General features: G+C 44.3%; 1 protein-coding gene across 1 annotated transcript; it reads right to left on the reverse strand.

Moving 5' to 3' along the window:
- Positions 1 to 7,521: 7,521 nt before the first annotated feature.
- LOC141736047 (relaxin-3-like) lies at positions 7,522 to 11,036 on the reverse strand. Its single transcript, XM_074569677.1, has 2 exons — positions 10,730 to 11,036; positions 7,522 to 8,405 (listed from the first exon to the last, which is right to left on the reverse strand). Exons 1-2 carry the CDS (start codon positions 10,965 to 10,967, stop codon positions 8,038 to 8,040), a joined length of 606 nt encoding a protein of 201 aa, XP_074425778.1. The 5' UTR covers positions 10,968 to 11,036; the 3' UTR covers positions 7,522 to 8,037.
- Between the last annotated feature and the right edge of the window lie 4,369 nt (positions 11,037 to 15,405).

A 15,405-nucleotide genomic window follows, 5' to 3' on the forward strand; every position in this document is an offset into this window, starting at 1 on the left:
ACTTACTGAACCTTGCCAAACCACTGTTAAACTTTGTTAAATTCCATGAAATTTATTGAATTCTGTCAAATTATTATTTTACCTCAATAAAATGTATTCTCTCTTTCAAGTGAGGAGCATTCCACTCGTCTGCGACATTAGCCTACTATCAGTTCTCCGCCCTAGATCACCAGTGCAGTTGTGCTGGTCGATTGCACTTGGTAACTTCAGTAAATACTGGAGCATGGGGGGAGACATTAGGTTTTTATCTTTTTTACTTCTCTATGTCATGATTTGTTTTAACGCTCCTTTCTTCCCTAGAAATGATGACTATATGATGGTCATTCTTTCTTATGATGCCCACCATGTCCACATTCTCAGCCAGATCTGTGGCAGTGGCTGTAATTAAACAGCACATTGCACTCCAGTTGGTCTCTCCATCTTCTGCAGAGTGCTTCAACACCTTTCCAGAATTTTCTGGATACCCCGTGTACTTCTGTATTGCTTCATCGTCAGAACGATAATTGAAATTTCCCATTAGTATGAAGTTTTTATGCTTTTGATAAGTCCTTTGGTCACCCAGTGAAAGGCTCATCTCCATTATCTTCTTTATTTACAGCCTACCATAGTCCCCTACATGACAGCAATATTGCTTTTACTGGGAAATATTTACTCCCTCAAGCCTCCGTTAGCCCTTCTGGACTAAAGAATAAGTATATTCATCCTTGAAATAGCCTTTTAGTCCTAGCTATCCTTCCTGAACAGACCACACTTGTCTCTATGAACTGTCCAACCGAATCTCTATTGTGCCAATTAAGACATGATTTTGAATATGATTTAAGACATCTAGCTATTCCTGTTTCCTATCCTCTTGCATTACTATGTAATAAACTCATTCTAGTATGTGTGTACATACACATATATTCTAGTTATCTATTAATATATAATGAACAATAGCATATAATGAATATATAATGAACTAAGAGGGTTTTTTTACCTCTCTCGATACCACATCAGGAAAATACTTCCTTCCACATCTAAGTCTTTATACTGATTGCCGTCTTGTATGTGACTCCTGGGTTCATGTCCTTTCTGCAGCCAGTCCCGGCTGCTCTCCTGCAGGGGAAATCCCAGGGAAATGCAGGTTGGTGGGACCTCGGCAGGGCTCCTGCCCCATACCCTGCCCACAGCGGGCTCAGCTGTGGGGTCAGACCAGGCTCCTCCAGGCATTACCCAGACAAGGCTTGAAAACTGCCCCAGGCTGGAGGCAGCACCACCTCTCTGCATCCTGGCCCCACTGCGGCTGTCCCCGTGGGCAAAAGGCTCCTTCTTACCTTGCGCCTGAGCCTCTGGTGTTTGGCTTTATCACCACCATCTCTCATCCTCTTGTCACGTACTGCTGGGAAAAGCTTGGCTCCTTGATGACCTCTTCATAGACAGCAGGGGGCCAATAACCTATTCAGGTCAACCAATTTAGTTTAGCTATAATCTAAGTTTATGGTTAAATTTAGGCTCAAAAAAAATAAAAAAGATATTATTGGATGCTGCAAGCCTGAAAGCCAGAATAGTTAAGCCAAGTTAGGAACACCAGTAAAAGTTCACTTACACACACTTCCATGCAAAAGGATTATGCTACAAGCAGCACGGGTGCTTTTTTTGAAGCCCAAGTTACTGTGATTTAACGAGGCTTGAATTTAGGTACACAGCTCTGACCATCGCTGGAGTCTATTTTTAATAGACTCTCTCCTCATTGATAACGATTTTTAGCTTCCAATATGTCCTTTCTGTGTGGCCTGCGACCCTATGCAAGCTCAAAACCAGCTCACTGGCAAATTTTGAGATGGATGCTTCTTCCTGAGTAAAGTTTTGGACAAGCTTGGACCCACAGTAAGAGAAAAAGCTTGTGCGTGCTTGAAGGTGGATTGACAAAGCTGTAATTACTGAGGGTGTGACAAAAGGAGAGTGTGAGGGGGACAGCAGAAAAATTGGAAGGCCTGCTTCATCATATAAATTTTGGAAAGATTCCCAGGAATTGCAGGGTAGTCTAAAAATCCGGAAAAGGGACATGTGAACCTTGAAGGGTGAGGTTCCAATGAATAAAAAGTCCTCTCTGAGATGGGTGTATCTCTTTGAAGACATCTGCACTCTGCGTCTCTAAGAGGCACTGCAGACAAACAGCTGAGGGGACAGACAGGAAGGTGCATCTACACCAGCGCCAGGCTGGAAGTCATCTAAGTTTCTAAAAGCAAAGCTGAGAATCCTTCTCTTACAGGTGGATGAGTCTGCAAAGTCAAACCAAGGTTAAAAGTTAAATAAAATTTAGACTCACATCTGACTGGTTGCTGGACAGCTGGAACGATGAAGACTATGCCTTCTTCCATGACCTATTCACTTTCTGATTTAGATACATACACATGCACTCGTGTCTCTCTCTCATGCAGCACTCAATGAGAGCGGAAAAGACCCAAAAGGCCTAGTGCTGAGAGACTTAGGATGAATGTTGGTAATGTAGGAAGTCTGACAAGGTGTAAAAAGTACCAGCCTTTCCTCTGCAGTGGAAGTGCAGCAATACTGCTGTAAACCTTAGGAGGTTCTGAAAAGTTACCCAGTTGTTCAGGTCACTTGGCCCACATTGTTCCTTGTATCAGGGCTGGAGGGATCTGCAGGGCGGATCTTCTCACCCCACATTGCAAGGTGTCTAGGTTGTTACCAGCCCGTTGTAGACACGTTGTAACACGTACCAACACGTTGTAGCCACGTGTAACTGAAAGACTCCAAGACCTCACACTTCAGCAGGACAGGAATGTTGACCTGCCTACTGAAGGCTCTGCCTCTCAGGAGCTCTGCGCGGAGGGAACAAGACTGCTGGGATCAAGGTCGCACCGCACTGGGGCGCTCAGCCCAGTGTTGTGACCTCAAATGAAAAAAGGGCAGGAGGAAAAAGCATATCGTCACACTGGGTTGCTGCATGGGAAACACCTCAGGAGATTCCATCTCTTGGCACAGGGGCTGAAAGATGCAAAACTACAGAGACAGAGAAGCGCTTCAACAGTGGCCTTTGGTGCTGAGACTAGTTGCTGCTGAGCTCGATAACTTCTGCAGTGCCAGAAGCATATAGTCACACGTTGCTGACACAGGGAACAACTTCACGCTAGCACTCAATAAGCTACTGAAGAATGATACCAGGAGAGCTGACTCTGCCTTGGTGAGGCCGCACCTGGAGTACTGTGTCCAGTTCTGGGCTCCCCGGTTCAAGAGGGACAGGGAACTGCTGGAGAGGGTGCAGCAAAGGGCTACCAAGATGATTAGGGGACTGGAGCACCTCTCTTATGAGGAAAGGCTGAGGGATTTGGGTCTCTTCAGTCTGCAAAAAAGACGGCTGAGCAGGGACCTTATCAACACTTCTAAATACTTCAAGGGTGGGTGTCAGGAGGATGGGGCCAGGCTCTTTTCAGTGGTGCCCAGCGGCAGGACAAGAGGTCACGGGCACAAACTTGACCATAGGAAGTTCCACCGAAACATAAGGAGGAACTTCTTTACTTCGAGGGTGGCAGAGCACTGGAACAGGCCGCCCAGAGAGGTGGTGGAGTCTCCATCTCTGGAGACATTCAAAACTCACCTGGACACGATCCTGGGCAACCTGCTGTAGGTGACCCTGCTCTGGCAGGGGGGTTGGACTAGATGATCTCCAGAGGTCCCTTCTAGCCCCTACCATTCTGTGATTCTGTGAAACCAGGGTAACCCAGTTCTGATGCAGAGGCAGAAAGTGTGATCTTAGTGCACTTTGTTTTCAGTTTGCTTGGACAAAACAGCTCCTGAAGAGCCACTTCTCAGCGCCAGAAGGGATGCAGCACTTGCTGGCTGAGATGTCACAGGAACTGCAAGGACCTGAGTCTCAGGTCACACAGTGCAATCCAGAGAATTCAGAGGTACATCTTGCTGGGGCCTGTTTCGCGAGCCTGCTTGGAAGGGCAGCACCCAGAAGGTTTCAAAGCACCAAGGCTGGAAGCCAGGTTTTGGTTCTCATCTGAGTTTCTGTATGTGAGCGATAACGCTGCCTCCCTCGGCTGTGTTAACAACGGCGTGCTCTTCAAGAGTCATACATCTGGCTTTACACACTTGAAGGTTAAAACATGAGAGTAGGCTGCAGCTGAGGAACTTTTAGCATTGCAAATCAAGCATAGGAAACTTCCAGGAAAAATGTAGCTAGCAGGGAGGTCAGGTGGAGGAAAAGAGGGTGATGCACCGCCATGGTTTAGCCCCAGCTGGCAGCAAAGAACCACGTGGTCTTTCACTCACTGTCCCCACAGATGCGGTATTTGATACCAAGACCTGACCTCAAATGGGGTGGCACAAAGCAGTCAGAGTAACAGGCACATAACTGTTTGAGCTAAAATTCCAGGGAAAGGAGACAACAGCTTGGGTGTTTGTTCCCAAGAAACAGAAAAGCTGTGTGATGAAAAAAATTAATTTCACATGTGATGGCAAGGTGACACAAATGAGGAAAGGACCCTTATTCAGCCACTCGCTGATACCAGTGAGTGACTGCAGGGTGGCAGATGGGACACAAATCTGTCCAGGTTCTCTTCTGCTGAGTAGGCAAGCAGCTTGCGATTTCTGTTGGGTCTCTGCTGCCTGCTGGGCAGGAAAGATAGCAGTCTCAGAAAGTCTTCCAAAAACTCTGAGTGCTGACTCTAGGCCTGTCCCTGGCTTTGCCAGAATTTAGAAATAAACGTTAACTTTTTCCTAGCAGCAGAGGTAAAAGAAAAAAAAAAGAGGATAGTACATCTACTCCAGTAACTCAGAAATACAGTTTTTTTCCTGTATAGTTTTAAGAACTGGCAAATTAATCAACTGATGGAATAGGATGAGGCAGAGAAAGGAGCCGTGTCCTCTAGGTTGCTGGGGTTTGTCAGACGGTTGCCTGCAGCACTTTTAGCATTCTGCGTATGGTGAAACTTCCACCTTATCGTCGCTGGAGATACTTGGCTGTAGCCATATCACACCCTCCACATTGCTTAATGCTTTACATGAAGAGCTCTCTCAGGTTTAAATAAGGCAATGGCAGGGAACAGAGCTAGAAAACCTGTTGCATGTGCTGCTGTGGATTCTTCCCATGTCTTTGAGCATGGTTCCAGGAGTTCACAGTCAGACGTGAATCAGACTACACACGCAGTGCAAAAAAAATCCCCAAACCACCCAGAATAATAAACCTTCGCAGACGCAAATAGCAGTGATAATATGGGAATGTGGTAATGTATCATTTTGTATTCACAAACTCAAAATTACTGTTCAGAAGATGGCTCACACATCTTAATAGATACCCCAGAAACTGTATGCTCCCAGGAGGTTAAGACTACATCAGTGGGACTGCAATTTCTGTAAGTAGCAAGTTACTAAAACAAGACTTTTCTCAATAGTTAACTGCTCTGTGACTGACATGAGTGAAAAAAAGCTTTTTTCTCATGAAGAGTGTTTCTGAACAGTTGTGATGGTAAGCGCAGTACGTTGCGTCGAGCAGCTGTGCTCATGTTTATGCTGCTGTCTACATAGAGCCGTACTGCCAGAGCAGCTTTCAGCAGGGACAATGTCCTCCCAGGCAGATATTTGGATCAACATGCCAACTCAGTAATTATTTCACATTTTGAGCTATCTGCTACAAAACCTGTTTGCTTCCCTCATGTAACTAGTCAGACACCTCATTTTACGTAAAAGGTTTGCTTCTGGTCTTAAAAAAAGGAGTGTTTGGACACTGAGTCATGTGAGCAGGAGCAGATTGCATCCTCTAGATCTGTTGCAATCGAGTGACACATAATTGTCACCTTTGGTTCCATTGCAAAGAAACCATTATAAAATATGGCCTACCCACACTGAAAACCTTAGTGGGCTTTGAAAATTCAATTTGCTTTAAAACAAAGAACACCTTTGCACACTCTGGTGCATACACTGAGTCAAATACTTCCTTACTCTAAAATACAGGTTGAATTTCACACTGTGCCATGTATTTGTGTCATGGATGACCTGCTAAAGCTGTTAACAGGCTATAACAAAGCCTATTAAGAAACCAGATGAAAACACAAATTTTAGCCTTTTTCTGCGTTACACATGCAGACGTATCTTGACTCATACCTCTGAAAAATGCCTGTTTATGTCAGATAAAGACCAATTTTTCTATTTATAATTCTGTCCCAGCGTGAAATAGTTAATCTTGAACACTAATTTCCACTTAAACTATTTATAGTTTTACCAATGTGTTACATCTGACAAGTTAAACTCCAGATTGTTCAGTTAAAGACTTCAGCTCACAAATTTAAGGTTTTAACTACAACTTTGTTTCACTCAGGATATCAGAAAGCCTGCTCACTATATATGCAAGCTGTGCACCCGGACAGACTGGTGCTACTGGAGCGAGCAAGCAAGCAGAATAAACACCATATTCGCCTTTCACAATATTTCTTATTGAAAGTTTTCTAAAAAAATCCAAACAATGCATACCAGCTAATTTTCAATTTCATGAAGGACAGCGTTTTCACATTTTCCCTTTTCTTAGCAATTCTACGTACCATTTACTCCCAAAGCCTACCATTCTCCTACAAAATCCTGATCTAAACTAGGAGTCTCCAAACCCAAAACTATTTGTGAGGTGAAGTTGCTGGAAGCTCAGCTATAGAAGTTTAGCCAGCCTGTTGCAAAGAAAACCATAGCAGAACCTTACAGAACTTCCTTCACCCAGAGTGACAGAAAGCCACTACAACAACGGTGAAGGAGAAGATAACTCATTTCTTGCTAAACATTGTTGTTACAATGATGGAAGAGATGGGCTTTACAGCTGGAAGATAACAGCATTGATAGTGAATGCCCATTCTGCCCAGTCTCTACTGAATAAAATAGACATGGTTTAAAAGAATAAAAAGGATTGATATCTGCCTAATTGCTGGAATAACAATGGTATTTTAGGAAAAGGGATAAAGAAGTGATGCAATAACTTCACTAAGCGGTAGTTCAATCAAAGGACACCTTTCAAAAGACAATGTGAAGAACAAAGCACCATCAGCCAAGGGAAACAACTGTGCAGTCTAAGCTCTAAGTATATTCTGAGTCAACTGCTGCTACAAAGCTAAATGAAGTTACCATAAAGGCCAATAACTTCATAAAGGTCAGAAAAATCCAAAACCCTCAAGCTATCAAAAACATAGCTAGAAATAAAAATTGTTACAGCTGAGAAAAACAGCCAGGAAGGCAAAAAGCTTAGAAACTACAAAGATTAAATTAGCTATTTACAAATACAGCAGCAATTAGCAACTTAGAAATATAGACAAAGTAGTGTAAACCAGCATACCATAAGAACACACAGGAAGATGTCTGAGTGTCTGTAGAATAAGTGATTTGAAGCAAACCCAATGCTCTCACTTAGCAGCAGTAGGGAAAAAAATGAGGAAGTAAGGTAAACAAGGAATAGTTAAAGTGTTAATATTTTACCCAGTAATAAGTCCACCCATGAATACGAAGACAAATTTAGGCTGCAAGTGTTGTATTGTGGTAAAGTTTTTAGAAAGACAATATCCATAAAACAATTCTGCAGTTATAACGAAATGGAAAAAGTGTGTCCAAAATAATCAGCAAGCTGAGTCAGTGTTGAGTGGAGCTTTCTGTACGGCTTTGTACCATGAATCTCATTTCAAGAACATCGCTGGATGTTCTTCCCGTCAACAGAGAAAGAACAATTCAGTAACACTTAGTATAATTACACTTTAATGAAACATTGAAGTTCTTCCTAAAGTGTTACAAAGATATAATACATTTGTAATAGAAGTGTAAAGGCTCAAAATTAAAAGAAAAGACTTAGTAAAAAATATAGGCTAAAAGTTACTGCAGCAAAACAAAGTCATTACAGTTACACTTGTGCATTTTTTTTTTTTTTTTTTTAAAAGAAAACCAGTAGTACTGACTGGTACAGAGACAAAATAAAATACAGTAAGAGTTTTCTTTCTCCATACAGTATTCAATCAAGTAGCACTGCAATGAACATTAATTTCATGCATGAGTTCAGAGAGAATTTTAAACTCTGCATATAGTACTTATTTCAGCTTTTGTACATCCCCATTTGCAACACATTCCTGCCAAACCCAGAGATTCCCGTTTTCTTCTGGGATACCTGGCCCAAAGATAACTGTTTGATCCCAGGGGGTTTGCAATTCCTGTTCCTCCCCTGTCCTTCTGAACAGCTTCCTCTACCTGGCGAACAAGTTCTTTGAAGTCATCCGCCACAGGTACATATTCATTATAGTCATTTAAACTATACAAGTCCTTGAACATCTCCCATCCAAGAAATGGGCTGCTTCTCTGCAGCTGCTCCACTTCAGGACCCAAAATTGATTGCAGCTTGAAGTTTCCCAGTAGGCTGTTACTTGCTGTTTGTGCAGAATCTGTTTAAAGAGAAGATTTTTTTTAAGTTCAGACTGTGGGAGTATCAAAAGCAGCACGTAGCTCTAAGCAGCAGCAATAAAAACCATTCAGTTAGTAATAAGCAAAGCACTGTTTTCTAGGAGGACTGTCAGTACTGCAGTGGCTCCACTCTGTGATTTACTTGTAACTTACTTTTAGGGGAATCTTTGTGTTTTAAAGGCTACACTCTCTGATAGACATGGAGAGTACACGGCTACAACCATGACTGAGGTGTAGACATCCTATCACAACTGCTGCAGTGTGTTACTGACACAGAAGTCTCAATATTTCTATAAAAACAAAAATTTGTTGTAAAGACACGTACCCAGAAACCACATAGAGTTATGCCATGTGGCTCGTGAATTAGATAAGACGACTACTCTCCCATGCACCACCACACAAACTAGCATCATATGAAGATGAAATGTAGGGATGAAATACTGTATGTAAACTTCTTATACATTTTTCTATTGCTATTTTCAGTTGATGCTTTGCACTCATTTCTGTCATTTCTCAAGGCATAGCAGAGGCTTGCAGAATTTACTTAGAAACACACTTTGTCTCACTGACTGGAGTGTTCTCAAAAAAATCCAGCTCTACTTCCTTTCCCCTCATACCGTTTCTCTTGGTTTTACTTCTGTAAGGGAAGTGGCGCTGCTTACTTCAGCTAATGTGAACAAAAACAGCTCCTTCAGTTCTCAAGTTAAAAAAAAAAAAAAATTCCCAATTAAGTGTTTGTCTTGTGGTCTTAATGCTGCTAATATGTTATTTTGTTTCAGAAAGCTGAAAGAACACAAGAACATCCAGTGAATGTTATATTTACTTTAGTATGGCTAATGAATGTAGAGAAGCTACTTGTCAGATAGAACAGCTGCCTGAATATGCACAAAAATAAAAGTGGTTGTAGCTACTTTACCAATTAGACAGTAACTGCTATTTAGTAGTCTTTTGGGGCAGTGAAGACTTAGTTACACAGCACAGTCTGGGGACCTCAGTGACTGATGCTCTCAGAAGCTACTGTTCATAAAAAGGAAACCAAAGTTTGCTGGGAAAGAACACAATCCCAGCAGAGGCTGTACACATGTCATTTGTTATAATTACAAAGGTAACTTAACTACTACTCAACATATTGGGAAAAAACAAACAAGAAAAAACTCCCAAGAAACCCAAAATACCGCTTCATTAACTGACTGAGGTCCAATGTTATTTCATTAACAGTATGTTTAAGGAGGAAAAAAAAGATGTTCTTCTATTGCACATTTTAGCCACAATTCCAACTTTTGTCCTTGTTAGACAACGCGGTTTTTTTTCCACTATTCAAACTATCAACATAAGCGAGAATCATTACTTAAAATTACTCTGCTACATTACTGTAGTTTGAGAACACAGCCAAAAAACCATCTGCTTACACTTTCCCAATACATTGAACTTGGAACACACAGCAGTAAAATTCTGAGGAGTACTTTACCCATTGACTGTTTCACCAAAGATGCCTAAAGCAGTTCTTGCTGTTTAAAGCATAACCTGAAGCACCAGAAAAGTCCCATCCATCCTCCAACGCGCCTACTCGTTTGTGCAGAGCAGCACAAGCGAGTGATAAAAACCCCAAAAGACTCCACACCCAATAACGCCCCTAGCACGGAGCCCAGACAGACGAGGAGCACAGCTTTAAAGCTCCCGGCAGAGAGGGAAAAATGAGCCGGGTCTTCCCAGCCGGCAGAGCCACCGAGTTTGGATGGGGAGCAAAGCCACAGCGAGAGGCATTCCCTACCGCTTCCGAGGGAGCATCACACCTCCCTGCATGGCCGGGAAGGGGGGAAAAAAAAAAAAAAAAAAAAAAGGTGTGATTTATTCTTCGTGAGTTTGTTGTTTTGTTTTGTTTTTTTTTTTTTTTAAAGAGTTCAGTGAGCCTCGGCCGCCGGCAGGGCTGCTCAGCCCTGTGCGGAGCAATGTCTCCGAGCACACCGAAAACTTTGCAGCTTGCCCCGGAGACAGCCGGGTCTTTTTCTCCAAACGCGCGGGTTTCCCTTCGGAAGTCAGGCGAGACGCCGACCCGCGCGGGGAACGAGAGGGGAAGACGGGGACGTCGACGCTCCCATCGCCGCTCGGGGCGGGAGGAACAAGCCCGTCCCCACTCCCTCACTTTTCCCCGCCATTTCTCTTCACGGGACCTCTCCCGAGCGAGGCGAGGCGCCCGGAGAGTCCCCTCCGCCCCCGGGGTCGGCTGGGCAGCGCCGCCGCCCCAGAGCCGCCCGCGACAGGGCAGCCCGCTCCGGCGCGCCTCGCCCGTCCCCCGGACACTCACCGGCCGCGGGCGCCGGCTCCATCGCCAGCAGGGAGAGCCGCTTCCAGCGGGACCCACCGCAGGTGAAGATGACGGCGCGGATGAACTCCCGGCCGCACAGCTTTACCCCGTACCCGTCCCCTTCGCCCGCGGGGAGCGCGGCCGCCACCGCCGCTGCCCGGCCGCCGGGCTGCCCCGGCGGGGCCGTCGCGCAGATCAGCGCCGCCGCGGCGCAGAGGAGTTGCAGCTTGGCCCCCATGGCACTGCCCGCCCCGGACTCGTCCCGGTCCCGTCCCTGTCCCCGCGGCGGACCCACCGTCCCCCCAACCGCCGGCACTCGCGGCCCTCGAACCCAAGAGCCACCGCCCCGCGTGCCGCGCGCGCTGCCGCCGCCTGCCCGCCCTCCCGCCTTTTATGCGCTGAGGGCGGCGCTGAGTCACCGCCCCGGCCCCGGCGTCCGGGCCGCCTCGGGCAGCGCTCCGTCGTCCCTCTGCCCCCTTGGCTGCCGCCGCCGCTCCTCACGCCGCGGTGAGGGTGCACCCCGCCTTCCGCCTCCCCTCAGGCCAGCCGCCGGCTACCCGCCGACCCGCAGCCATGCGGCAGGCCCTCCGCCCGGCTCTCCCTCCCCGTCCCTGCTTTGCCAGCCTGTGGTCAAGTACCAGTTGCCGATGCCCCCTCGAGTGGCTCCTAAAATGTGGAAGACTTCTGCTGTTTTTTCCCTCGCAGGTCTAGAATCTGCGTACCTACTCCTGCATCCTAAAAATGTCGAGTGAAGCAAAAAGACAGGAGCAAGTGAAGCAAAATAAGAGCACTGCCACAGAACTACTTAAGCTGTGGACACTGGAGGTGGGATTTGAAAGCCTGAATTTCTCTCAGGTTCAAGTTTGTTGTTCTGGACGCCCACGTTCAGTGGCAGCCGCCAGCACCCAAGCGTCAGAGAGGCCTCGGCTCTGACATGCCTGCCCTGGGGATGCGGAGCTCCATGCTGGCGTGTTTCACCAGCAGCCTTCAGCTGGCTCTGGCCAACAAGGGTGGCATTCTTCACACTTACCAAGCGGAACTATGCACCCTGTGAAAATAAATTTTGCTTTTGGGGTTGGTTTGGTTGCTTTTTTGAGCACAATAGGACAAGAAGTGGCTGCTGTATCTTTTTATAAACAGTCCTACTGTGGAAAACCAAAAAATTTAATCTCTCTAAAAATACAATGAAGCTTTGTCTACAGATCCCTTTGCATGAGGCCTGTGCTTTCTATCCGTTGGGTACTGTTAACGTATAAAGAAAAACCCTCAAAACTCAATCTAGGAGAGCAGAAAGAAGACATGCATCCACAGCCTAGTGTACAAAGGTGAATGATTCATTTGTGTGGGCAGAGGAGATGCAGACTCCAATCACCTGTTCAAGGAAGGCTTGGGTGTTTTATGCTGACCGGGATCTAGAAGGAGGCCATGGAGGGCTAGAGTAGTGGGCAACCTCCAAAGTTGTCTTTACGTGGACTTTCTTTTTGGTTCAGTCTTAAACGTTTTGGATAGCGGTCCCACTTCAACAGAAGACACTAACTATAATCCAGGCTGTTACTAGGATGCAATCCACAGAGAGGGAGGCTGCCAGTCCAAAATTCCTGAAGAACAAAACCTCAATCTCTTTTCTCCGTCAGTTGAAGTCTTAACTGCTATTCTGTTACAGACAAGTTGTGCTGGGATAATCACAACTTCCATTTTTAAAGAGAGCAGCAGCTTGACCTTGTTGGTGTTGTGGACTTTTTCTGAAAATACCCATCACATCAGCTGAACTTACTCCTGGACTGTAAGTAGTATGCTAGGCAAGGGAATTGTTTTCAGTGACTAAAAAGCTGTAGTCATGTGCACAAGCATTACCAGGACTTTCAGGGCAACAAGGAAGGTGCCTCCCCAATACTGGACACAGTCTTTAAAAGCAACAAAATATTGGATACGTCTTTCTCAGAGTTTTTAACCAGGTAGTTTTGAGAGAGGTCCCCATATAGCAGGCTGATTCGTCAATCTACACAACAATTTGTGTCTCCCCACAATTGCATCACAATTCGTGACTCTCCACACACTTTAGTTTCAAATTTAACTGGACCATCAGTTACTGTGGCACCACATCTAACTCTCCCTAAGCAAAGGCAGGCATTATGATGGCTACCTTTAGGGTTTTTTGTAAGAACCTCATTTTTTTCAACTGTCTGAAGTATGGCACCTCGGACTACAGGTGCTTAATACAAGAGCTCAAACTGGAAAACAAACAGTTCAAACCAGTTTTTCTGACCTCACCTGCTTCTTCATCAGGGCTACTGAACATGAGAGACAATACTTTCTGTGCTTTCCGTCGTGCTTGTTGGTAGGTGATAGAGCACAAGTTGTCAAAGAGGCCTTGGAGAGAATGTCTTTTCAAGACATTCATAATTCCTCAGGGGAGCCCACACTGCAGCACTCTTCATCACTCTTCTTGTTGAAAAGCATAGGCTACGCATGCTGTCTTGCTAGGATTAAAGACTGCAGCAACAGGCAGCAAGTTAATGAGTTTTATTAAGGATCATATCTGAATGAGCTGGCAGTAGCTTGACATTGCTTAATGTTACTATGCTCAATGCAGTTTCACTAGTAGGGTGTACACTGAGTGTTTTTCCTCCAGACATATTTTAGCAGTATTGCCTTTTGACTACTTCTGCTGTGATATGAATAGTAGGTTATAAAGAAACCTACTATGTTAGTCATATAACTTTAAATCATACAGGACTTCATACAGAAAAGCCTAACTGTCAACGTCTTAGTAATCTGGCATGAATTTAAATCAGGTCAGAGGCAAGGTTTGTTTATCTGTTCATCATAGTTAGAAAAACTACTTCTATTCAAAACAATACATACAGAAGAAAATAAATAATTTAAGTACAATCAATCTGAAGTAACTATTCACCTTCTTACTGTTTGTATAATAAAGAAGAACAGACAACAGCAAAAGAAATAAAATTCCATTTGTGATCTGTAGGCTCTTGCAAAATAGGTATATCCAGTGTACTTGTCTCAATGCAAGTATTTTGTATTTTTTAGTTTCTGAAAATAAGGTAAAGATGATTGTACCATTTCCCTCCCTTGCAATAAATTTTGGTTCTGTTGGCCAATAGCAATCAAAGTTTATAGAACGCAGAGGAGGTTTAACGAAAACAGGTGGCTAAATAAAGACGACAGCTTTTAACATTACCTTGATAGCCTTGAATACCTTGAATGAAAGGCTTATTCACATGATAAATGTCAGACAATCTGCTCAGAAGATCAGAAGTAGGACGGAAATACACAGGCTTCATTATTTTTTTTTCAGAGACTTCATTTCAAATTCATGCAATTCACTGCTGCAAGAACTACTTAGTCTTTGAAAGTTGCCCAAATGTGAATTTAAAATATTTCTTAAGTTTCCTTATTAATAGACAGGGTTCTGCAAGAAATGTGGAACACCACTGCATGCATGTGATTGGTGAATAAGTACCAGTGGTATCCAGCTACCTCACGTAGGGCTTCATCAGAAGATGATCATGAGTTTTAGAAAGCCAATAGTTAAAATAGTTAAAAAATGAAGAAATCCAAGCATTTTTATATTCTCAGCCTGAGAAGAGAAGGCTCCAAGGAGACCTTATAACGGCCTTCCAGTACCTAAACGGGGCTACAGGAAGGATGGGGAGGGACTCTTCATCAAGGAGTGTAATGATAGGACACAGGGTGACGGCCTCAGACTGAAAGGGGGTAGATTTAGATTGGATATCAGGAAGAAATTCTTTACTGTGAGGGTGGTGAGGCACTGGAACAGGTTGCCCAGGGAAGCTGTCGATGCCTCATCCCTGGAAGTGTTCAAGACCAGACTGTATGGCGCTTTGAGCAGCCTGGTCTAGTGGAAGATGTCCCTGCCCATGGCAGGGGGGTTGGAACTAGATGATCTTTAAGGTCCCTTCCAACCCAAACCATTCTATGATTCTATGATATAATTAATTCCAAGACTGATAAAGCAATTAAATAATAATGCAGAAACTATCTCGTTTGGGCATGTCCACATAAGTGGACCCTCCCCTTCTTCTTTTAAAAGCGGTGATATGGAGTCATAAAATAACTTCAAAACATTTAGGAAAGGGCTGTCAAGAATAAACTTTCCCTACCATGAGAAAGGTTAAGAAGAGCTAAATCATTCATCCAAGGAACAAAGGAAAAGGCCCAAACTGTCTGCCCTGCCCCCCCAAAGTAACTTCACTTGTTTCTCAACAATACTCATATATCCTCTCAAAACCTGATTAACAAGAGAAGTGTGGGGCAGTCATGGCTCGCAATCTGCGTGCACTTCCTTGGATTCTAAAGACGACATATCCATAATGAGAACACAAAGAGTTTAATTTTGACATCCTAATCATGACTGACTTCTCACTTTCCCGGAAGAATCCTGTTCTGAGTGACACTGATTCAGGATGCATGACTATCAGACCTTATGACCAGAAAAAACCAACAGGATTAAGGTGGCAAGAATAGTGCCCTCAGGTCAGAACAAGCTCCCCCTGCAGTTATTCTCCTTCTCTTCCCCAGTGATTCATGAAAAACAAAGACAGTTACTGTAATATATTAAAGTAAGTCTTACAGCTGAAGCCAGCTGAGCACCAATGACAGAAGAGAGCAGGATATTTTAGGTGTTTTATTTATTT

This window comes from Larus michahellis, chromosome Z (assembly GCF_964199755.1).
Source record: "Larus michahellis chromosome Z, bLarMic1.1, whole genome shotgun sequence".
Taxonomy (NCBI): Eukaryota; Metazoa; Chordata; class Aves; order Charadriiformes; family Laridae; genus Larus; species Larus michahellis.